The 23,432-nt window shown below is 44.0% G+C and overlaps 1 protein-coding gene across 1 annotated transcript in view; it reads right to left on the bottom strand.

Annotated features, from left to right (window-relative positions):
• gpc3 (glypican 3) overlaps positions 1–23,432 on the bottom strand; it is a 112,070-nt gene that overhangs the window by 10,193 nt on the left and 78,445 nt on the right. Inside the window, exons 6-7 of the mRNA XM_053429034.1 lie at positions 19,924–20,035; positions 4,242–4,428 (exon numbers count right to left, since the gene is read on the bottom strand). Coding sequence (XP_053285009.1) covers positions 4,242–4,428; positions 19,924–20,035 — 299 coding nt within the window. The remainder of the gene's footprint in view (positions 1–4,241; positions 4,429–19,923; positions 20,036–23,432) is intronic.

Genomic DNA, 23,432 nt, shown 5'->3' on the forward strand with positions numbered 1-23,432 from the left:
ACTCACCTATCATGTGCTGAGGGTCGGGGGTCACATCTGTAGTTAATTAACATACCGGGTTGTCCTATTGGAAGCGCTTTTTGCTGTTAATTCCTCCCTCATACAGAGCGAAGGATGTTTAGGTTTCACAGTGTATCAACCTTTAGAGTTATCAAAGGTGTTTTTGTCTCTTTCTGTTCTTTCCCCGCATTCTTTCATCACCTTCTTCTTTCCTTTACTCGCCCCTTTGTTCCAGCCGCAAAATTTGTAGCAGAACTGAAAGGTGAGCCCAGCCCAGCGTCTCACCGTAAGCTGCGTGTTTCACATTACAGGAATATTTCGACTTTTATTTTGCTAACCCCTGGCGATAATAAAACGCTCACAAGCTTCGAAAAAAAAGAAAGAAAGAACAGCTTTCCTCCAGAGTGCTTGCAGTGACCAAACGTCTGAGCACGGGGGCATAACAACAGGTCTATTCACACGGCTCCTGCTGAGTGCGGCGAGGTACAGCGCACGGCAAAGGCCCGTCCAGCTCAGCGAGGAAACACCCAAGGCAGAGCTCTGGGCCGATCCCACCAACTGTTGGCTTTCAGACTGTTTCCAAACTGCATCAAAAACCCATTTTAACATGTCACTAAGTCGAGCAGTTGGATGTTAAAACTCTTAAGTCGCCGTTTCTATAAGTGGATTAGAATTAAGAGGTCGGCTCCTGTTATAAAAATTGACATTTCTGTGGTTGATTCCACCTTTTCTTTATGTCAATCATTTTCTTTCAAGAAGGAACCCTAATGTTAACTCTAAGACTAGTGACGCGATGTAATACACGGATCAAATGCAACATTTTAACCGTTTTTTACTGGTTTTAATGCTGAGGCTGATGTCTCACCACGACGCCATTTATTTCCCACAAGAGCTGAAACTCAGTTGGAAACAAATGATTCACCTCGACGCCAGGTTTTCATGTTTCACAGGGGGAGCAGCGTTGTAAGACTGTACGGTGAATTACTCACTGTTTTTGTGAGGCTGCAGTCTGAAAACACTGCAGTACACATTTGAAGCAAGAGCAGCAGATGAAAAAAAAATGAAGCAAGGACGAGTGAATGAAGAGAGGCTTTGAGAGGAATCTGTGAGCAGGTTTGTGAGGAGACGGTGGCAGGCGCTTTGAGCCGTACACAGAGGCTGTACAGTCTGAGGCCAGGTGTATATGAGAGCATCGGAACACACAGGTGAGCCCTCATCCAGTGTGAAAATACTCTTTTCCACTGGTTAAAAAAATCCGCTAACATCTGGCTTTTGTCTATTCACTCCTGGATCAAGTTGACGCTGGTTTTTATCGGTTCCTGCTCTGAACATCAGCGATGGAAAGATGACACTCGGCTGAACGCACAACTTTCTTCTTTATTTTGTCAGTTTAGATGCTGACTCTGCACCTTTACGGGCGACTTTAGGGCGTTGATGGCTAAAAAGCCAGAACGCTTGTGTCAGTATTCTTTGGAACACAAGCAACAGCACTGGCAAGAAAGGGAAGTGAGAGAACGCCTTAGTTTCCATATACGTTCAAGATGTCGCATATGACTCACCGGCGATAAAAAACAGAAAGGCAAACTCCTTCACTGGCAATGGTAAAGGAATCAATCGCAATACCCACATTTAAAAAATCTGTGTGAACCCGCTAATTTTGAAAAGGCCAAAGACACCATCAGAGATTTCAGATTACACGAAAACTACAAACAAACATACTTTATTTATTTATACTGCTTGTGTTACTGTCATTACGAATTCAGGACAGCCTACTTATGTTATTCGATAACTGTCAGTTACATAGGCTTGTTGTAACAATGTGCTTATTGTACAATAATTGACCTCAGACAAAATCAGTTGATTATCTGACCATCACTACTATCTTACAAAGTGTGATGTTGTCATTGATTGCTGTGATGGGGATCTACCAGATGAGCTGTGAGCCTGGATCACACTGGAATACAACAGATCTCCCACCACTCAAATCATGAGGAAAATTAGAGGAACCAACCCATCACCCGAGGTCAGAGCCCAGATCGGATCTCATGTTGGAGCTGTAACTAGTTCGATGCCTGGCTTTGAGCCTGGCTTTTGAGAGTTGGGGGTGGTGTGTGAGGGGGGGTCCCACTGTCCTGGAATAGCTCTCCTTGCCTGGAATTCTCTCGTGAATGTGCAGCATGTGTGTGTGTCTGTATGTGTCTTCGTGTGTCTGTATGTGTTGTGGGTGAGTGTCGTTAGTGATCATAAGGTTATGGAATCTGTGGAGAGAATGAGCGAGGAGAGATCAATCATGATGCACGTTCGGGAACATCCTCTGTGTGGTCAGCAGGTTGACAGCTGGACTGTCGGGGGGGGGGGGGGGGGGGGGGGGGGGGGGGGGGAGGTCTGCCTCTGTCCTGTCTGCACCTTGTTGTTGTTGTAGCTCCTGTCACCTTTCCCCAACTCCTCTCATCTCTGTGTGTGTGTGTGTGTGTGTGTGTGTGTCTGCTCCGGGCTTTGTGAAAACAGATCTGCCTCGTCCATCTCGGAGCAGCAGAGCACAGACAGGCAGCCCATTAGGCCTCATACTCTGTAGGTCGACCTTTGAACTCCAGTCCCCTGTTTGACCAAAGTGGGCTGAGCGGACGTGCTGGGTCAGCATTTCTCTGGGTCATCACAGGCTATCAGTGGCTATCTGTTTATCAGCCAATGAGCAGGGCCTCCACAAGGTCTGCAAACATTACTGGCCTGTGTACAAACAGGCTCAAACAGGCCTACATGTGCCTGCAGACCCAGTGCTACACTCATATGATGAGCACTCACACACACAGACTATAAAGGGAACTTTAAATTCCCACAGTGTCAACCTTCAGCCGCCTTTAAACCAGAGGAGACAGTGTCTTTTTAAATGAAAACATGGACGATCTCTGTCCACACGAGCGTATTTGCTTTGTGTCCATACTAACATGGCTGAAAACACATATAATGTGGCCGCTCATGTGCACTGAGCATGTCCACGCCGGTGTTAAAAGGACATGGGAACTGTTGCAGGTTGCTAAAATAATAGCTTGTCTCCTACACAGTTGTATCATTGTAAAATCCAGAACTTATCTGTATAACAGCTGTTAGCAAAGACAACAGTCAAAAACACTTGTAATGATTAATCATGTTGCGTTCTACACTGGTAGCCGCGGCTAATGCCGGTTGTTTCCTTCATCTACGTTTAAAAGAGAGCAGCAGTGTTTTCAATCTTTTCAGTTTTAGAAGCTCTAAATCTCTGGAGTAGTGTGGACGCCATGTGTTTTCAAATGAGAATGTAGTAGAGTAGGTGTAGCCTTAAAGCACATGTAAGGTAAGGTAATGTGCTAATTCACTGAAAAATATAAGACATTTTGGGGGTTATGAGAAAGAGATTGAAGCCAGTCTATAAAGGGAACTTTAACTTTCCACAGTGTCGACCTTCAGCAGTTAGTAAACCTGAGACGACTGTGTAATGACTCAGTGTATAGAAGCAGCAATGTAAGGACAGCAGGGTCTTACTCTCGCGGCCCGGCCTGCTGGAAGTGATGGCCCTGCAGGATTCCTGTGTTATCCCCAGGTTCCTGCTCCCGCTCCCTGCCTGACAAACCCAAATCTCTGCCACAACACCCCGGAGAGGAGGACTACTCCCAGCGCACTGTTTGCTCAGCTGCGTCGGCTTTGTGTCTGCGTATGGAGCGATCAAACCCCCTTGTTCCTGCTCCCTGTCTGTTTTACTCCCTTTTTTTCTGTTTGGTTTCTTTTCTCCCAACAGTTTGTAGCTTCATTTGTTCTATGTTTGACTTTCAGGTAGCCCATCTGACATTTCTCATGGGATTGACAGCGCAGAGGTCGAAAGGTTGAGGTGAGGCGGCTACCTGAGGAAGTCTCACTTCTCCTGCGGCATAGTGTCACGGTGGTGTCAACATGTACAGTAGTCATGTCAACACCTCTCTGCTGTGCCCACGGCCTGTGTTTGGACTGTGATGGCTCTGACTCACTGCGGAAGAAGCCAAATCTATTCATGCACTCACCACTATGAAAATAAATAGCTCCACTTTGGTTTGCAGGCTTAAATGTAAACAACTTAATAGCTTGTGCCCAACATTTTTATTCTTAGCCCATCTCATAAATGCAATTTGAAGTAATTTGACGTTATCAACCCGTGCAGCAGTTCATTTGAAACCATACACTCTGCAGTTGAAGTTTATTTTGCGATAGAGTTTCAATAACGCGCTTCCAACCTGCAAAGATGCGCAGCCGCTTGCGTCTCGGTGGCGGCCCCAGCCCTGACACTCCAGTGCATTCGTCTTCATCGTCACAGTCGCCGCTCTGGAATCCCTCGTCCCCATCGTCACTCCACCCGTCCACTCCGCCACCACGGGACCGGGCTCGCCAGCGTTTCTCAGACACCGTCACAAGCCGCAGCAGCTGTGGGACAAACAGGAAGTAGTTAAAGGTAATGACATTAAAATCCTCTTAGCCGCTCAGTGAATCATTCTGTGGCCGGAATGTGCCTGTGTGCATTAATGGTTTAACGAAGCTGTGAAAATAAGTGAGGGTTGCCTCTTGAACTGACTTTGCACTGTGTGATTAGAACAGTACGAGGGGAAGTCCAGACAAAAACGCAGCGAGATCTAACAGTGCTGGTTTTTGACAAACTCTAATTATAATCACCAGGCAGGAAAACCGTTTCGTTATCGGTGCCAGTTTTGTTATTTTTGCCCAAAAGAGATTCATTCAAAGGGCTGTGGTTGTGGATTCATGTAATTTACTGGTAGAAAAAAGAAACAGTGAGGCAAGCAGACTGGTATGATTGTGTTGGTTTTGGCAAACATCATTGTCCTGAGTGGTTGAGTCAGGGCAACAAGGATACAATAATATCACATAACACACCCTGGCCCAGTGGACACTAAAGCCCCAAGATCTAAAACGAGAAAGATAATGAAAGGTAATGATGGAAAAAAAGAGAGATGTTAAGGTTTGTAATATTCTGACACTTTGTGCTTTTACTTTTAAAATATTATTCAAATCATGTTATTGATTAGAAGAGGCATCATGAAAAAAATTATAAATGAAACACAAGCAGGGAACAGACAAGTAAAGTCTTAAAGACAAAAGACAACAACACACAGAAGCCAACAAACATATAAAATGTGTTGAATTTTCTGAACACAATATAACCTAATTTGCAGCAGAATCTTAATGTACTTGTAAAAAAAGCAGTTTCCCAATAAGTGATTTACAGGAGCTCATAATATGTTGTGCAACACATACCACCAGTGTTTATGTAGAACTGTGGTGAACTAATAAAGTCATAAATAATTAAATAAATGTTGAAGAGCTTTAAAGTTATTTCATAAAAAGTCTTATAGTTCCTCTGAACCAAAAATAAAGGATGGGAGAAAGCTAACTTTACATACGTTCAATCAATAAAAGTGAGTGAAACGTGACAAACTGAAAAACTTTGTTCACAGTAACTTTTTCCTTGTGTAGTTTCAGAACAACATTGATGAAACAGAGCGATCCTGTCTGCACAAGACCACGGGTGAAAACATGTGAGAAGGTTTGCAGACAACCCGTCACGACTGCTCTCTGACCAGCCTTCAGACTATGCAGCATCACACATGATTGAGAGCCCTGCCAAGCTAACAGATGTGCTAAATTCCAGCCGCCTGCCCTGTGAGCCTCCTTTCATTTCACCGCTCTGCCTCCGCCTTCTTTTTTTTTTATTGATTTCCTTCCTATCTGTATACGTCAGCATGCATTTTTTTGTTGTTGTTTTTGCTTGTTTTTGTCTATGGGAGAAAATTGAGTTCATATGGGCTTTGTCTCAGGTCAGCTGCGACATCTGCCTGGGATCTGTGTGTGTGAGACAGAGAGAGGAGGTATAAAAACCCAGAGCTAATCACAGGATTACGTCAGTCAGAGGATAAACATCCCTCTTCCCTCCGCCTGCATATACAAACTCAGTCAATCCGGGTTTTACAAGGGACATAAACTCTAAAGTTTAGAGAGGGAACACACATAAGCCTGTTCCCAGAATGGCTGCCGAACAACCCTCCATTCATTTCGGCACATTGCGGCCATACACGGACGATGACCACAACATTTCATAACCCCTGGTCCCTTAGATAGAGGGATGGACCAGTAAGTCACAGACAGCACGGCTGGACCAGAGGAACATTTCTCCTCCGTTTGTGGCGGCATAGCAAAGCGCCACCTGTTGACCGAGCAGAGCCCTCAGGTGTCACATTAAACACCGCGTTATCTCCCAGAAACAAACTCTCCCCTGTGACGAATGGGACTTTAATGCACTGAACCATTTTGTTAAAGGCAGAGCCATGTTTGTCGGCATTTGCCAGAGTCCTTTAGAGATTTACTGAGGTGCTGAAATTCCTCCTCACGGCCTGTATCCTGGCAACTCGGTCGCACTTTGGGAGGGGTGAGGCGCCGCGCGGGGCAATTAAAACTCAAACAAACACTTGTAAAGCAACGAGAGGAAGATGTGGTTCAGGGTATTTTGGAACAAAACCTAAAAAAAGGTGAGCGGAGCGAGGGGAAACAGTGACTGTCATATCCCTTTTAGAGCTGAGACTGGGTGTAAATCACCTCCTGCTAACATACACACCAGCTCCCCAACACGTAAACAGACAGGCTGTCCTCTGATTCACTCTGTCTTCACTCACAGACACAGCAGTGCACTGAGCCAATCCTTTATGTGCCTACCAACTTTTGTGCCAATCTCTCAGGTAGATGATATTTCACATGGTGAGTGAAAACTTTGACCGGACAGTGGCAATAGAGAAAACATCAGGGGATCAACATGCCTTTCGATTTTAATCGTGTATCCCACGCTTATTTGGCCTATGGGCAAAGGTGAGAGTGCACTGTTTTATTCTTCACTGCATTTGTGACGTCAAACATGATGCGCCAGGGAAGAAAACAGAAAGGCAAACTCCTCTACTGGCAATGGGAAAGAAGTCAAATGCCTTTTTTAGCTTGTTTACCCATGTTTGAAAAACCCACGTAAAGCTGCTGGCTTTGATGTACAAGAGACATAGGACACATCTTTCACTCTAAAGTGAGTTTTACAATTTGGAGTCAAACTCCAGTTTCAGGCACACATGGATCATAGGATCAGGAACATACCAGATATAAATAGTATCAGATGAACAGCAGATGAAAAATATGTTTAAATATGGGGGGTGGCGGAGCCATGCCTCTGTGGCGGGGCACTGTGTTTTCTGCTCGCTGGCTGGCTGCCTCTGCCACAGCTGCGGTAGAGGGGAGGGGTGGGACGTATGGTTGTGTCGAAAGTGACGCTGCACTTTTGGCACGGCTGAGCCCCAGCGTGATCCGGCAAGAGACTCGATATTTACCACAAGAGGGGGGAAACCTCAAGGGGCTTGAGGCTGGAATCTTAAAACCAAAAGCAAAAGGAAGCAGCGAGGAAACAAATAAAATAGAAAAAATGTCCAAAGAAATGCTCAGTATGTTTTCCATTAGGAGAAGAAATCTGGCAGTCTCACTATTCCCCTCTCTTTCTCTCTTCAATGTTTTGAGAGTCACATCGGGAGATGGCTTGGACAGACAGCTGGACACAGAGAACATGTAATCAGTGCAGCTACAGGCATCCCGCAGGCCACAGGCTTCACCTCCCCTTAACACAAAAGCACAAGTCACACCAAGGAAACACGGGTTCAAACGCCGCACACAAAGCCCAAACATGTGGCAGATTGCTCAGTGCAGGGCAGCCCAGACAGAGACACAGAAACCGCAAGTCTGTCACTGCCTCCCACACATGACATGAACTCCACACAGGGTCACTGTTTGACATGACAGCTGCTACCGAGCCCCAGAGACCCGCCACTGGTTGACCTGCAGCGACAGAAAACAACCTGCCCATCAGCTGGGAGTCCTCAGCGGGAGGTCCTACGTCACAAAACATGAATCACAGGCAGAGAGAGAAAATATCTGAAAATGAGCTGGAAAAATGCAATATAATAACATAGTAATTTAGAAGTGAATGTTGAAGTGCCCTTGTGAGTAAAACAGGGAGAGGGTGAGTAATGGAGACAGAAAGCCAATGGAAAGAGAGGAGATGTGTGATTGGGATCAGGGCCTGTGTTATGTCCTCCTCTCCGCGCACAGGACTTGTCTGCACAAGCTGCTCATGACTCGGCCCAGACGGAATCTGCTGCACTGCATGTTTCTATCAATGCCTCAACACATCTCATCTACAAATCTAATCTAGAAGAACTTGAAGCTTGAATTCCCAAACAGACTTCTTTTTAGCCCCTGCTCATAACAAAGGCCCTGCTTCGCTGTCTAATGTCGATCCTTCCTGTAATTGCTCTGAGCTGAATGCTTAATATGCACACTGCCATCAGCATACTGTTTTCAATTTAGCACAGTGATGACAGCCACTGACCTAATTTTTAGGGATTCAAGCGTTGACTGCATCAACTGGAAAAATGTCCAAAACTTTAAGGCAAGGGGAGGTGCCATGCAGGAGGCGGGGCATAACGTACAAAGTCACATGTTTTTGTTTACAGCACATCAACACCGGGGTCGGCTCATATCACTTAAAGATCTTGAATTGTGATGTCTTTCCAAGTAGACATCTTTGGCTTTTACAATTGCTTACTGTGATGTTTGCATTTTTTTTTTCTTTCAGTTTGCTTCTGTTGCATGTTAGAAATGTTTTCAAAATTTTCAAAATTTTCCTTCTGTATTTTCAAATGGTCTCAGTCGGATATTTAGCATCTGGGCTAGCAGGTAAAATTCAGGGGAAATGGATAACTGAACCAGATATTTGCATTCTCACATAACAGCCTCTGGAGAATTTCAGGAAAATGTCTGGAAGCAGCTTATAGTTCTTTAGCTGCTTTCAGCTCATTGTTTTGGTTTTCTAACCCTCAATTCTTGGTTCCCTCTCACTGATCTCATTTATTCCTTATTCAGCCAAAGCAGGCAGCTGTATTAAAAAATGAAAGCGAGAAGAACAAGTAAGCTACCTGCCCACGTCCGAACACCACATAAAGTTAACGACTAACTGGAGAACATAGCGTTTAGGAGCTTAAGAGCCAGATAACTCCCTTTAGAGCTGATGGAGACAAACAAATAAAAGGAGAGTGGATATTGGACTTAAATTCAGCAGGTGGCAAGAGACATGACTCCAAATGCATGCTAATGTTGCCACAGACTACATAAAGACCGACGACGTGTCTCCGCTTCCTCTCTTCCGTCTCAGCTGTCAATCATGGTGTTTCAGCTCGTTTTTATAGCGTCAAATAACTAACTAGAAAAGCCGTCAGTGGAGTGCATACCTCCCCCAAGGCCCAACAGTCCCCTCATGAAAAAACATTTTAATTCCTGTTTTTGAACCAAATAAAAACCAAATAACACACTCATACACTTAAGTTCCCTAAACATGGCTCCTTTTTCAAAAATAAATGTAAATGAATCTCTGAGAAATCAATGAAAATGCTAAAAGTATTTAATGGGTTGTTTCCTGAACCCTAATCTGTCCAACAGATTTAGTGTAATCCTGACAACTAACAAAGAATAATGTTTACAAACGTAAACGTAACCTCCTTGGCGGTGGTAATTCAAACAAAACATAATGGTAAAAGGAGCATTTGAAAAAACAAAAGTGTGATTAAAAACTACTAAAAATAACAGACCAGCTTTGAGACAAACCCTTTGGACTTTTTGGTTTGGTCTATTTCCCATTCATTAACATGGAGGAGGTGTGATTTATGACCAATACTGCAGCCAGCCACCAGGGGGTAGTCAAAATGCTTGGGCTTCACTTTTGGGGACCTGTAATGTTGTGAATCTTTGTATAGAGACTATGGTGTGAATGTCAATACATTCAAGCTACCTCCCCATCTTACATCTTTCAACAATGTTTCTGAGTTCCCACATCTGAGCACTTAACTGAACTGTAGGAGTAATGACTAAAACTCTGAAAATAATCAAACTTACCCTTTAGTTTTTAATAGTGATGTCAAAACAGGTTCTCAAATGAGAAATTCAAAGTTAAAACAAAATGCTTTTATGGTTTCATTTATCTAGAAAACCAATGTGCGTTCAGAAAACTTGCTGCATTTTACACTGTCTAGAATTAATCACAGAGTTCCAGTGAAACTAAACCTGCACTGTAAGACCGATAGCATATTTTGAAAGCTAAGTCGAGGCTGATTTCCAGGTCACAGCCTTAGAAAGATCAAACTTACGACTTTTCAGCCCCGACTATTTTTCTTAATAAATGAAGGAAATGTTTTTCCTCTGCACCTAATCCCCACATGCACTCTGAGCTGCTGCGCCTGTGTCGAACTGTTTAGACGAGCTGTTTAGACGAGCGGGCCAAGAGAAGAAGCAAGAGGGTGGGAATGAATGAGGGACTCCATGGGAGAGACAGGCAGCGGAATGACAGGAGGCACTTTCCACAGTATGAGTCATGGAAAGCACCTCAGCACGTTGACAGACCGAGCAGCGTTTCGGACGACACAGCTTGCCCAACAGTCCCACCCGCTTTCCCTGACTCATTACTCAACTCTTATTGAATATGAAATGTAAGGAGCCACGCTTTCTCATTCTTCTCTTCTGGGGTTTTTTCTGGATCCTGTAGTCTTCCTGTATCTCTCCGCGGTCGAGTATGTCACGCAACAGGAGCCCAGCCTCAGACAGTTAATGCAGACAAGATTAATTTCCTGATGTTAATTCCAGTTGGAACAGAACACACAGAGGGAAAAAGTAGCTCTCCAGTCATGCATTAAACTGGGCGTGTGTCCACTCCACCTTCCCGACTAAGCCCATAAGGCTATTTCCAGATTTCTGTAGTTTGGACTGAACTTGGATGGAGGTTGTTGGCAGGGACATCGTTCCTCTGGTAGATAATCTTTTAATGCTAATGAAAACTCTTCTGCATACATATAAGATAGCAGATTAAATAAACTGCAGCCAGTTCATCTCCTGGAAGAACTAAAACATTTCTGTCTTGTTTAGTCAGACATTCTCAATTCAGATCTGGGCGGCGCATGAAGGCACAGGGTTAACTCCCCCCCCCCAGTATTAAATATATCTGGTATGACAACAATCTTCAATCTTTTTTTTAGGCTAACCAAATGAAAATCTTGAATTATGTCTGTGAATGTGCCTGATTGTCTGCATGGGGTTTAATAGTTTAAAAACGTCCCATTCCTGAACAGGCCGCTGGTCACTAAATCTGATTACATCCCACAGACAATCTCTTTTTGTCTGCTGCCTGTCTGCTTTAAACGATATCGCCGTTGTTCCCAGAGTCATGTGTTGCTAAGAATACCTCTATTTTGACATCAGCAGACTATCTGTGCAAATCCCATGATCACACCTAGTGGGAGCCATGGGCGGGATGTAAAAAATACATTTACTTTGTTACTTCAAGTATCTGTACTCTACTAAAGTAGAGTACAGATTTTCAGGTAGGTTTAACTTTTGTTCATCTTAATATCTGTACTTTCTACCCCATTCAATTTTTTCTATATTTTTTCAGGTCATAAATAATGAGAGCTGATCCTGTGGTTTCATCCGTGTCTGTAAGCCCCGACAGTCAAATCTGACTCTAAGCGGTGTTATTTACACCATGTTTTTAGCCTGAATGTCAGCAGAAGTAGCGATGCTACTCCGCAACCCGCACATACCCTTGGGCGAGAGCTTGTGTGTGGTGTGTGAGGCGTGTGCGGTGTGTGTATGGGAAAACTTGAACGCAGCTCCAAAGAATATCAGAGGACAAGGACAAGGCTAAAAACATTTTGTAAATGATGCCCCAGTTACTTCAATTGTATTGGATTTGGCTGCAACACTGGTTAACACCAGTTCTCCCATTAGCTGCTTTGAGACCTGCACTGAAAAACCAAAAGTGTTTTGTGGACTCAAACACGGCACCCACCCCTCCATCGGCTTAGTGGTGAGTAGATGATGAGTGAATTTTCATTTTTCGGTGAACTATCCCTTCAAGTCAAATGTTTGTGTACCTCCTCCACTATTGGCAGGAAGCCATGGATGCTCATTTGGGTGGGCAGATAATGAAATGTGGCTACAGCCAGCTGTTCAATTGCTGGCTTGTATATCCTGTAGTTAACAGAGTGCCAGACAATAGCAAACTGGGGGCAAAAATGGAGCAGTCAATAAATAAATAAAGAGGAAACAAACTACCACATACTGCAAAGGGATGTAGGCTGAGATGTGAGCAGATGATAAAGTCAGGGAGTGCGAACACTTTGACAGGACGAACAGAGACTAAACGCTGCTCTGCACCCCCCCCCCCCCTCCAAAAAAAATCACACACATAAACACCCCCATCCCACCAGAGCGCTGATGTGCCAAACAAAAGGCTGAGGAGGAACAGAGGAGATCTCTGACCCTCACGAGGAGACCCTCTGATGACCTAGCAGAGACAGGAAACAGGAAGTGTGACCCCTCACCTCTTTTTTTGGAAGGGGGGGATTCTGTTACACAGCCACACGTGACTGTGCCCAGTGACAACAAACCCAGGATGTGCGGATCAGCTCAGAGACTTCAGCAGGAAGACTCAGCTGTTTGTGTCTCTGCTCGCCAACAGTAATCAACAGGAAGGAAAAGAGTCAGCATCTTCATTATAGACAGAGAGAGAAATAAAAATAATCACGGGGTGAAAACAGTGAGTGAAGTGGATGCTGGACATCCTGAGCAGGTTGGCTTGTACAGAAAGGTTTTTATATGAAGGCTGTGTGATAATTACACCCGAGTGGGGTGGTGGAGGTATGGGAGTGAAGGGGTGTTAGGGATAAAGAGAGGGTACCCCGACCCTGGCCTCAGGGTTAAAGGTGAGGGGATGGGGAGGAGGAAGAGGCGACAAGGAGGCAGGGAGAGGTGGAGGTATAGAGGTACGAAGGAATGGGTGGCAGTGGTGGAAAGAGATGGTTGGGCCTCATTAGCAGGCAGACTAATTGGGAGGAAAAAAGACCCTCACATGCCCCGTCTGACCTCCCAGCCAGCGGGATAGAAAGTCAGGGTGGGACTGGGGTGTGTGAGAATGTGTGTGTGTGTGTGTGTGTGTGTGTGTGTGTGTGTGTGTTTTTTGTGTGTGTTTTTGTGTGTGTCTGGAAATGAGGGGCCGGGGGTCTGTATCTCGTAGTTGGATTCCTAAAGTCAAGGAAGCATAACTCCTCGAATCCTTAACTTACCATGCAGTCAGAAGTCTCCAGAAAATGAAAGGATAACGTGCCGGTGCGGTGCTGTTGCAGAGGACATACCGCCTCTGCCTGCACAAAAACGCCCTGCAGCTTCTCGGAGGTTTACACCAGGTGTCACACTTCATTTAAAGAACCCTCATGGCTTATCCCCCTGCTCGAACATATAGCACCATAACAGCCCCCTTTTCCTCTTTCACTTCCAGAGCAGTTGTAACACCACACACATTAAAGAAAAAAAAAGGAAAAAGAAGGGGGCGAAAGGACGAAGGCCCTGAGGGGGTATATTAAATAACCCCTCAGTAAATAACATCAAACAGAAGTCAACCTCTTTGACTGGAGTGAGCATAATGGCTAGGTTAGCAAGTGTAAGTTTACAAAACAGCAGGTCTAGTCTGACACCCATAGTGTCTATTAGTTAGATTGTAAGCACACCCTGTCGGAGAAAGCCAACACAAGCTGGCCTTGTCGTGACGCAGCTTCCATCTTTATCTTTGCTGCGATTATAATAAATACATTGCATTGCATCTACCCGTGAATTTCAAAGAGGATATTTGAAGTGTTGCTTTATTTCACAGCCACTCAAATGTGTGTATCACAGCTGCATATGAGCAGGAAATGTATCTGCTGTAGCTGGGTTCCTAACTATGTGTGCACAAGATTAACTGCTGCAAGTGGGCACAGTGAAAAACTGTCCGTGCCTAAGTGTGAGTGTGTGTGAGAGTTATACATTAGCAAGTGTGTTCTGTGAGAGCCTGCACGAGGTGTCGAGTGCACGCTGCCCAGGCTCTGGTGGCTCGCAGGAAGTGAGACTGCGTGATGGAATTTGCACCGCTTGGGATCTGGTTTATTTTCCACCTTGGATTTCTTGTCCTGTACCTGCAGGATTTCCCCAGGTTCTGGCTTCAATTAGGCTGGGAAGCTGGGAGGAGAGGGGGGGGGTCCAGGGGGGAGGTTTAGGGAGAGGGGGTAAGAAAAAAGGGGGAGGTGGGAAGAGCGACAGAACTGGAGTCTGTCACACACAACTCAGCACAGCTGGATGGATGGAGAGAAAGGAAGTGAAGAGGGAGAGATAGAGAGTGATGGAGGTGAAAGATAAACCATTTAAAAAAGATGCTATAATATAAAAGCTCTGGTGTTCATCACATGACAAAGCCAATGTAATGGTCTAAGATGAAATACTTGTGTTTTGCCAAAAAGAAAATAATCGTCAAGAAAGTTTTGTCTTTCATATTCACGGTGTTCCATCTCTCCAAAGACATGTCACATAGCCAAGAAGAGAAGTCGTCAGAACAATCCCAGGAGGTCTGACCCTTCAAACGGCAAACTCATCCGACAAATGAGTGGGAAACGCTCTGTAATCAAAGACCAATCACATAATTGGTCTATTTTGCCACTAGCTCAACCATCTCCTTGGAGATTAGTTGTTCAGAGGAGAAACCCAATACTCTGGGAAGTTAAGCAGATGTTTGGAAAAAAAACAACTCATTTCTCTCCAGAGCAAGAACACATCATCAGAAATATAGATTCTAATTTAAGATAGAACTCCAGATAAGTCGCTCCATGCGGGAAGTCGCATGGCCAGTTCTCCCATTAGCTGATTTGAGACCTGCAACGAACTCCAGATTATTTCCCGACATTCTCCGGAGAAGCTGTATGTGAGAACTCAAATGTTCGAGTGGGATTCACCACAAGTGAGATGGCATGTTTATGACACCTCTAAAAAACGACAGAGGCAATAATGAAAAAAAAATTAAATGAGTGCAAATATCTCAGGATGAAAAAGTGTTGCTGTACACATAGGAAATACAGATGAAGATGTAAAGAGAGTTGTTGTTGATAAGGGCCGTCGCCGGTGTTGGTGCTGTAAACAAAAACATGCGAGCAGAATGTTTACATCACGTCCTGCTGCGTCTGTATGCTGCACCACCCCTCGCCTGAACCCCCAAGGGATTTTCCTGTTGTGAACGTGTCTGACCAGAGAACCTCATGCTGCGTTCATCATTTGTGAAAGGCAAACTCCGGAAAAAGTCCGGACCCCACTTAGTAACATTCCTGGGGGGTCAGTTTAGAAAAAATCTAAAATGACAGCATTACAGAGTCATATTTACTCATGAGACTCATCAGATTGGCCTCCTTAGAACATCACCAACTCTGCCACAAGGCGAGGCTGTGGAGTCGCACACTTAAACCGTGCTGCATATACAAGGCCCAACGCACACACAGGACCTCACACAGGAACATGTTACCCTGCAGTGTAAGCACGCACGTTTCAAAATGCCCGTGGCTCCTCACAGTCGTACACTGTTTAAAGATTCCAAGTCAAGAAGCAATAACCGAAGGAGAAAGTCATTTCTCTTCATCCATTTATAGTGCACGACTCACTTTAAACTTGGCCACGGCTAAGTCATGACATCAGCCGCTTTAGGCGTGAGAAAGCGCTATTTTATGAGCTGAGGCCACCGGTTCGAGGATATCAATTTTTTTCCTTTTGGTGTTTAGCTTAGCCGCAACACAGAGGCACAAAGGCAACCGGTCTCCCTGCCAGACTGTCTCTGTATCTGCTGATACTCTGATCAAAACTGACAACGTGAGAAATGACACATTTCCGCTGCATAGCTGAATCGTCACAGAGCACTTAAACAGTGGAGAAGGGAAACATCAGGGGGATTAAAGCTGGAAGGAAGTGGATTCTTTGGTGGGGTCCCATGTTTCCCCCTCACTGCTGGAGAGCGTAGCCCCTATGTTTTATGACATAGTCTCACGTTTACCGTGGGCTGGGACGGATTCGTGGTTTGAAAGTGGGTCAGTTCGCAAGAGGGAAACAATGTTCCTTCAGATGGAAAATGTGTGCAGGATAAAAGAGCCTAATAGGACTTGTAAAAAGCAGTACGTGAGCAGATCTGAATGTAGACGACAACACCCTATACCTTCATCAGCTCTAAACATGCTGTCTGAGATGCTGCCGGCACACAGGCGACAGCGAGGGACTGAAATAATCAGCCTGGCACCATGCTGGTTGACTTCCAGGAACATTACTATCGCATTATTGGACCATCCGCATACACTATGCAATCAAACAAGGCAGATGAAAGTAATTATCTCTGAGCCGTGGCCTATTTTCTCGTATGAGATGGTTAATTGGTCCATTTGCTTTGAGCCCTTGCAACATCATCCAGAGCCGGTGGTCTTTCAACAGGCGGGGAGGCGGAGACCTTGTAAAACTGCTTTTAACTAAACAACATCACTTTCTCCATTGCCTTTAGAGGCTGTTTACAACACGCAGGCTCAGAGAAGCGTGGACCTTGACATGCTGTGTACAGTCTATAAACGTTTAGCAGCATTATTAAGCTCAGTCCTGTGTCTTTGGTGATATGTGACATTACTCTTCTGTGCCCTGGCAGATTCCATGCTTTGTTGACAATGGTAAAATCAGCTTTGAAGTATCTCAACAACTATTGGACGGATTTTCATGAAATTATGTGCAGACAGGCACGGTCCCCTGAGGATGAAACCACATTACTGATGATTCCCTGTTTGTGTCTGGCACCAGCAGCAGGTCAAGAGTTTGACTTATCCTGTGATTTCTTTGAATCTACTGGATGAAATGGCACAAAAATCAATGGTTCCTTTGCTCAAGTGCCACCATGAGGTCAATCTCTTCTCATGAATTAACCTCTGGGGGCAACAACCAAGACATAATATCTGGACACTGTTCACAGTCCAACTTTATTTTATCGCACAAGTTGAGCATTTCTTCAAACAAGTAGAGACGGGATTTTCAATCAATCTTTCCACAGATATCTAAATCTGAACGCGGATAGATTAAAAAGCTGATAGCTGATGCATTTCAGTCAATGAGTTCCTCCCCTTTTGCTCACCACACTCTGGGAAACAAAGCTTGCGTTTACATAATCACCACCTAAGCTAAGCAATACAGAGCTGCTAGCATAGCGGTAGACTCTTCCTGTGCCCATTCCCCCTATATAACAGATGCTGTAGTTTACATTAAGAGCAGTAAATTAAGATTTCAGACACTTATCATCAGCAGTTTGTGTCTACACTGACAGCTGGGGAGTGTTGCGTCTAAAATGTGTGGCATTGCATTGCAGCAAGTAGTGTACATGTCATAGACACTTCATTTTTAAAGGCAGTAAGTGGTGGACCAATTGACACATTCGGATTTTGGATGCATTTGAATTCCAGAGGAAGAGCGGGTCGTCCACTAACTAGAAGGTAGTTGATTCGATTCCCTGCTCCTCCCCACTGTGTGCTGAAGTGCCCTTGGGCATGATACTGAACCCAAAATTGACGTCTGTAGCAGAGTGTATGTGAAAGTATAATAGTTAAACTGTAAAGTGGAAAATCAAAACGCCATATAAAACAAGGAATCGATTGTCAGATGCCATGTTCACTTAAATAAAATGGCGGACAATAAATACAATATTAAGTGATTGAGGACATACTCTTGTTCATGAACATTAAGTTAGCTTCAAACATGTTTGCAAACTTCAGAAATAGACTATACAGGGGCTTAAACATAACAAGAAATGATACACACACACACACACACACACACACACACACACACACTGCAAATGAATGCCTCACACTCTATGGCTAGAAAAATGGAATATTTGAAACTTTACAAAGGGTGAATTTCATTGCAGGATTATTGTATTATGTTGCATCATGTTGAAAGGCGTTCCTGTTACTTTGTGTATCCAACTCTAGTGATGATTTGTGGTGAAAATATTAGTGTCATCTGATTCCTGCACAAATAAAAAGACGAGGTACGTCTATGAGTCATACACAGTTTTACTCCACATGAAATATGTAATCAAGCGCAGCCAGTCTTTTGTCAGATGTTAATCCAGCCCATTGAAGTCGAGATCTGAAGGGAAGTTGGAGGTCAAGCAGGAATGTGCTCCACTCCGCTGTATGGTCATCAGATATGGGATTAAAAGCTCCCATGAGAATAGTCAACCTGCATAAATATCAGGCGTTTAGGTAAACAGAATTAAAGAGCCATAAATGTCCACATGTACGTGCCACGTCATCAGTACAACGTTAGGGCCAGTGAGAAAAGAGTATCAGGTTTCTGGGAGCATCTGAATTGACTGTTGCCATAATTCCAAGGGATTGTGTGATTTGTCTGAAACACAGCGAGCGCAGGCCTCTCACCAAACTGCTTGTTCTTGCAAATTCTCATCAGGAGCCGATCAGGATCATGATGGCAAACAGTGTGCGCTCTGCTTCTAATCATATGAGAACAAATGTTTGTGCCTGTCAGAGCAGGACGTTTGTTGCATTAAAAAAATGAATTTAAGTGTTAGGGGTTAGGGTTGTCATTACACACACATACAGTCTGCCATTTGAAGAATGTGAGGTGGTGGTTGAGGAAACACCTAACAAATCCTGCTGTTCTCACTTAGCGTGCGACCATAGCGAGCATGAGGTAATACAGCCAAAGTAATGGGGAAATTGCTGCGTCCCAGCCCACAAGCCGTTCATGTTTTTTCTCGAGGGTCTCAGGCTGTCAGACTCGGGGAGTGGAAGAAGGTCCGCGGCTGCTCTTTAGATCTCCCAGGTTGTTTAAACAGCAGAGGAGGTCTGTAATCCACGGAGACAGGCCTGCAGCACTCAGGAGCTCCCGCACAAAGACCAACACACGCAAAACACACTTCCCCGCTAGAAGACACTATGCGTATATGTGTGTGTGTGTGTGGGGTGGGGGGTTTATAGGTGGTCTACAGCAATCTGACGTGTTGACAGCTACAAGTGCAACCACCAGCAACCAGGAACTACAAACAGATCTGGGGGCTGATACATCCACCTACCCAGGCTGACTTTGAGCCTCTGTGTGAGCATCTCAGCCCACTCCAAAAAGGTGGTTTCCATAGTGATGGCAGCACTAAAAACAATAGAGGGGGTCTTTGGCCTTGACGACAGGTGTGTGTGGGGGGGTCGAGGGGGCTACTGTGGATGGACGACATCATTCCTGACCACAGCAACTCCTCTTGTCACAACTCCAGAGAAAAGAGGGGCTTTCTGTTTTGCTGTTTGTGCTTTTTGGAGCCGTGCAGATGAGACCCCAAAACAATCTATCAGAGCTTTTCTGTCTATACTATTTTGTTGTGTTTAAGATGAGCAGGGTTTTGACATCACCTTGAAATCATGGTTCCCAGTGGAGTTTCTATCAAATATGAGAGAGGAAGGTGCGTTACGCCGCACAAAGAAGCTGGATTTAACCTCCTCACTTGTCCTGTGCTGACAAGTGAAGATGTCAGCACCCACCCGGCCCCCTAACACACCCACAGGAGCCGCAGAGTCAGACCTGCAGCAACTTCCAAATCTAAAGTCCAATTGTGAAATAAGAAGTGCAACTAATAGACTGGTCCAATACAAACTTACAAACCCACAGAGGACAGGGCACAGATGTAGACTTACCACAGACATCAATGAAAAAAGAAAATTGTTGTACCAACATAACAAAAATAACTTCAATTGGTTACACACAGAAGTTCATATCAAATCATCAACAAATTACTTACACAATTTGTATCTGATCTGTATCTTTTTTAGAGTTGTTAAAAAGTTTTATTAGTTCAAAGCAAAGACACAGTTGAACAAAAGAAGTCAGAGGAGCAAAATAGTTTATGCACAAGCACGCACACACCCCGAGACGCTCTCTCACCCTGCTCACCTGGTTGATGTGTTTGAGTTTGTCTATGATCTGGCTGATGATTGGCTCTGGGGGCTTGTTGCTCTTGGACTCGGAGCCTGGGTGCACTCGCTTCAGGCTGGGCCCGGGAAACCTGACATGACAGATAGAGACAAAAAAAAAAGGGAGTCAGTGCTTTTGCTGTTCAATCTTTTTTTTTTTTTTTTTTTATGAATTTCACCGGCTTTAAAAAGAACTGGCTGAACTTTGTTATTAGCGCAGGACACGATGAACTGACCGCTGCCCCATCACTCCAAACAAGGCATTTATCACCATCTAGTGTTGATAAGATGAATGACAGCACTTCTGTCTCAGTTTCGTGGCTGGAAAGTTCATTTGTAATACAACCCTGACAAGAGCACTGACTTCTCTCTCACTGGAGACATTACGTCTTCAGTTAAATAGGGATTAACATTTTTTTTTTACCAGCAGATGTCTAAAGATAGTTAGAAAAATGTAATGAAAGTTATGGAGATTGGATATTCTCTGAAGAAAGAATGTATTTATTGGACTATGGTCAAAATGTTTAAGAGTACACCTTAATCAAGACCATCAGGCAGTTGGTTTCAGCACGTGCGGTCCATTATTGTTAAGGAATTTTAAATTTATAAATGAAATCCAACTCAAAGATTTTTTTTTTATAATTACAACCTTTACCAGGAGGCTACAATATCCTCAAAGGAGTTGAACTATTATGCAAAGTCTGGCTGCTGATTAATTCCATGCACACGAATCTGGGCAATTAGTGGCTTTTTAATCATATCTGGTTTTAATAAGAGGACATTAGCAGAGATGTACTTTTTGTCTTGCTTTAGCACCGGGGGTATATTTAGGAAGGAGCAGCCTACAGGCAGGTGCTCACAAGTCTCTGTGAGGGAACGCAGCTCTGTCGACACATGTGCATGTTATTAAGAGGAGGAGCTGGAGAGTCTGAGAGGCTGATTTCTCTCTGTTTGTTGTCTTTGGTGTGGAGACTCTCCTGCAGGTGTTGCTTCCCTTGTGTCAGCGCCAGGAGTTAACCCCTTCCCAGCATGCTGTTCTGCTCTGGGGAGGACAGTAGCTGCTTTGGCACGCATGAGGCGGGTTTGTTTTGATGAGGTGTAGTCAGGATAGACAAGACATGTTCCTCAGGCAGCACAGAGATGTGAGTGTAACTGAGGTCAGAGATTGAGAAGTGAACGTCTATGTTCCTGCAAATGTTGGAAAAACTAAGGATTAAATGGGTCAGTGTTGGAGAAAAAGTATTTTCGGGAAAAAATTGAACAAGAGAGGAAAAAAACGGCCTTGAAAACAGTGTGTGTGTGTGTGTGTGTGTGTGTGTGTGTGTGTGTGTGCAGAGCATGAGGTAATATTCATATCACTACGACAGACGAGCGCATACACACCTTTTACCCGCCTTTCCATTCATCAGTCTTCTGCTCTCCCCAAAGTCTCCCCAGACTTTTTATTAAACTCAAATTACATTTCCCCAGTTATTTATTCCTCTTATTAGCCATGATCTCAACCCTTCTCCTCAGCTAATTATCACATTAATAATGGAAAGAGATGTGCGATCCATTAAAGACAGGAATAGAGGAAATATGGGTGGAGGATAGAGGATTAGGGGAGAGAGATTTTGAGCGGGGATAACAGGTTAGTGTTTCACATTATAGATGCCGGATAATTTTTTACCGAGACATAATTTAACATGAAACACCACTGAACCCATTTTCACCGCTGATAGTCTCAGTTGTCAGCTCTCAGTTTGTTATCCGATCGTTTCCTGCGTGTTATTGTTTGGTGATTTGATCGGTTACCTCCAGTGATAACCTAATCTAATCTAACACCAAATACCATTCCATTAGGTCCAGTCTGCATGAGAGAATAAACACGGGAGAGGAGAGGCAGGAGTCCAGGTGTTGTGAGGATACATAATGGAGTGTGATGCTTTTCACACCACCTGATGGATCACACCTCCAGTCCCGAGCACAGACGGGGTCAGACGGTGATGTCTGTGGCGTGTACACAGTCAGGCTGCTCCGGTGTGTCATGTCGTGTTGAGCAAAAAGTGAATCAAATTTAAATGACATTGTGAAAATAGCTGGAAGGGACTGTCTGAAAATGATTGGTGTGGCTTACAGCTGAACTCTGTCGTTGTCAACAATCAAAGTAGGTTTTTTTTCAAGTTTGAAAAAAAGCTGCAACAATCAAACACCCACTCACTTTCAAAATAATATTTCACTCCAAAGGTATATACAGGAGTTTGGAATGCAAATAAAGAAGAAATCAGCATGTTCACACAGTTGTAATGTTCCCATCACTGCCGATTGAATTGGATTGGACCCATTCCCATTACAGTCAGATGTTAGTGGGTGTTTGTGGGTTTTGTTGACCAACGGAAGAGAGGCTTAATGTAACATACAATTTCATTTCATTGTTTACCCCATATAGAAAATCTAAATATTTAATAGGATTTCTAATGTACAACACCAATTTAGACAAGTGAAAGTCTCCTCCTGGGTGGTTTTGTTAATCTGCCATTCCACCACTTTTGCCTTGGATGAAATATCTGAACATCTGCTGGATGAACTGGCATGACATTTTGTATTTAAATACCATTAGTCCCTAGAAGATGTCTCCTGTTTACTTAGGTGGTCCTTCACCTTTCCTCTAGTGCTTTCGTGAGCTTGACATTTGTGTGTTTTAGTTAAATTTCTCATCCACTAGCAGATAGATTATCATCAAATGTAATGAAGACATCCATGTTCCCCTGTGGAGAAGCTGTAATCATGTTGGTGATCCCTGGAAGTTTCCTTTAAAGCAACAACAAGGGCAACATTATAATTAGTCGAATGCTTTGGATCAATATTTAAGATCTAATTGCAATAACAAACCTCAGCTGTCCTTTGTGTTTAGTGCTAAATATCAATTTGCTTTTTAACATGTTGAAGTCAGATAGTTGACAGGAAAACAATACACCTGCTTTACATCAGCAAGTCAGCATGCTGATGTTAGCATTTAGCACAAAGTACTTCCTAATAAAGCAGTTAGTGTGGCTGTAAACTCTTAAGGCGCCAGTATTCTCCAGCAGAGTTGCTTGACAGATGGTTTGTGTTATTTTCTTCCCCACCCTAAGTAAAAGGAAAGCCTACCCTCTACCCTGCCTCTGATTGGGTTAGGTTTAGGGAAGAATAACATAATGTATGATAATCAAGGATACAGGGTAGGGATGGGTGGGAATAAAATAATACTTTCCAAATTCAATTTCTGACAAAGGATTAGGTAGATATGCTTATGACCATATACGTAACTTCTAAAAAGTAGTGTGACATTAAAGCCCAGCCATGGACTTGAGAAAATACACCAGGTTTGAACTTCTCTCTCTAGATCTGTTATTTCAATTTTGACACAACTATCTGTAATCATCATCTTCAATTTTCTATGAAGATGTTCACTCCATCTTTGAGGCTGCTCAGATTAGGTATGAACATTTTAAATTTCACACTTGAGAG

The sequence above is a fragment of the Pleuronectes platessa genome, chromosome 8 (genome assembly GCF_947347685.1).
Source record: "Pleuronectes platessa chromosome 8, fPlePla1.1, whole genome shotgun sequence".
Lineage (NCBI taxonomy): Eukaryota > Metazoa > Chordata > Actinopteri > Pleuronectiformes > Pleuronectidae > Pleuronectes > Pleuronectes platessa.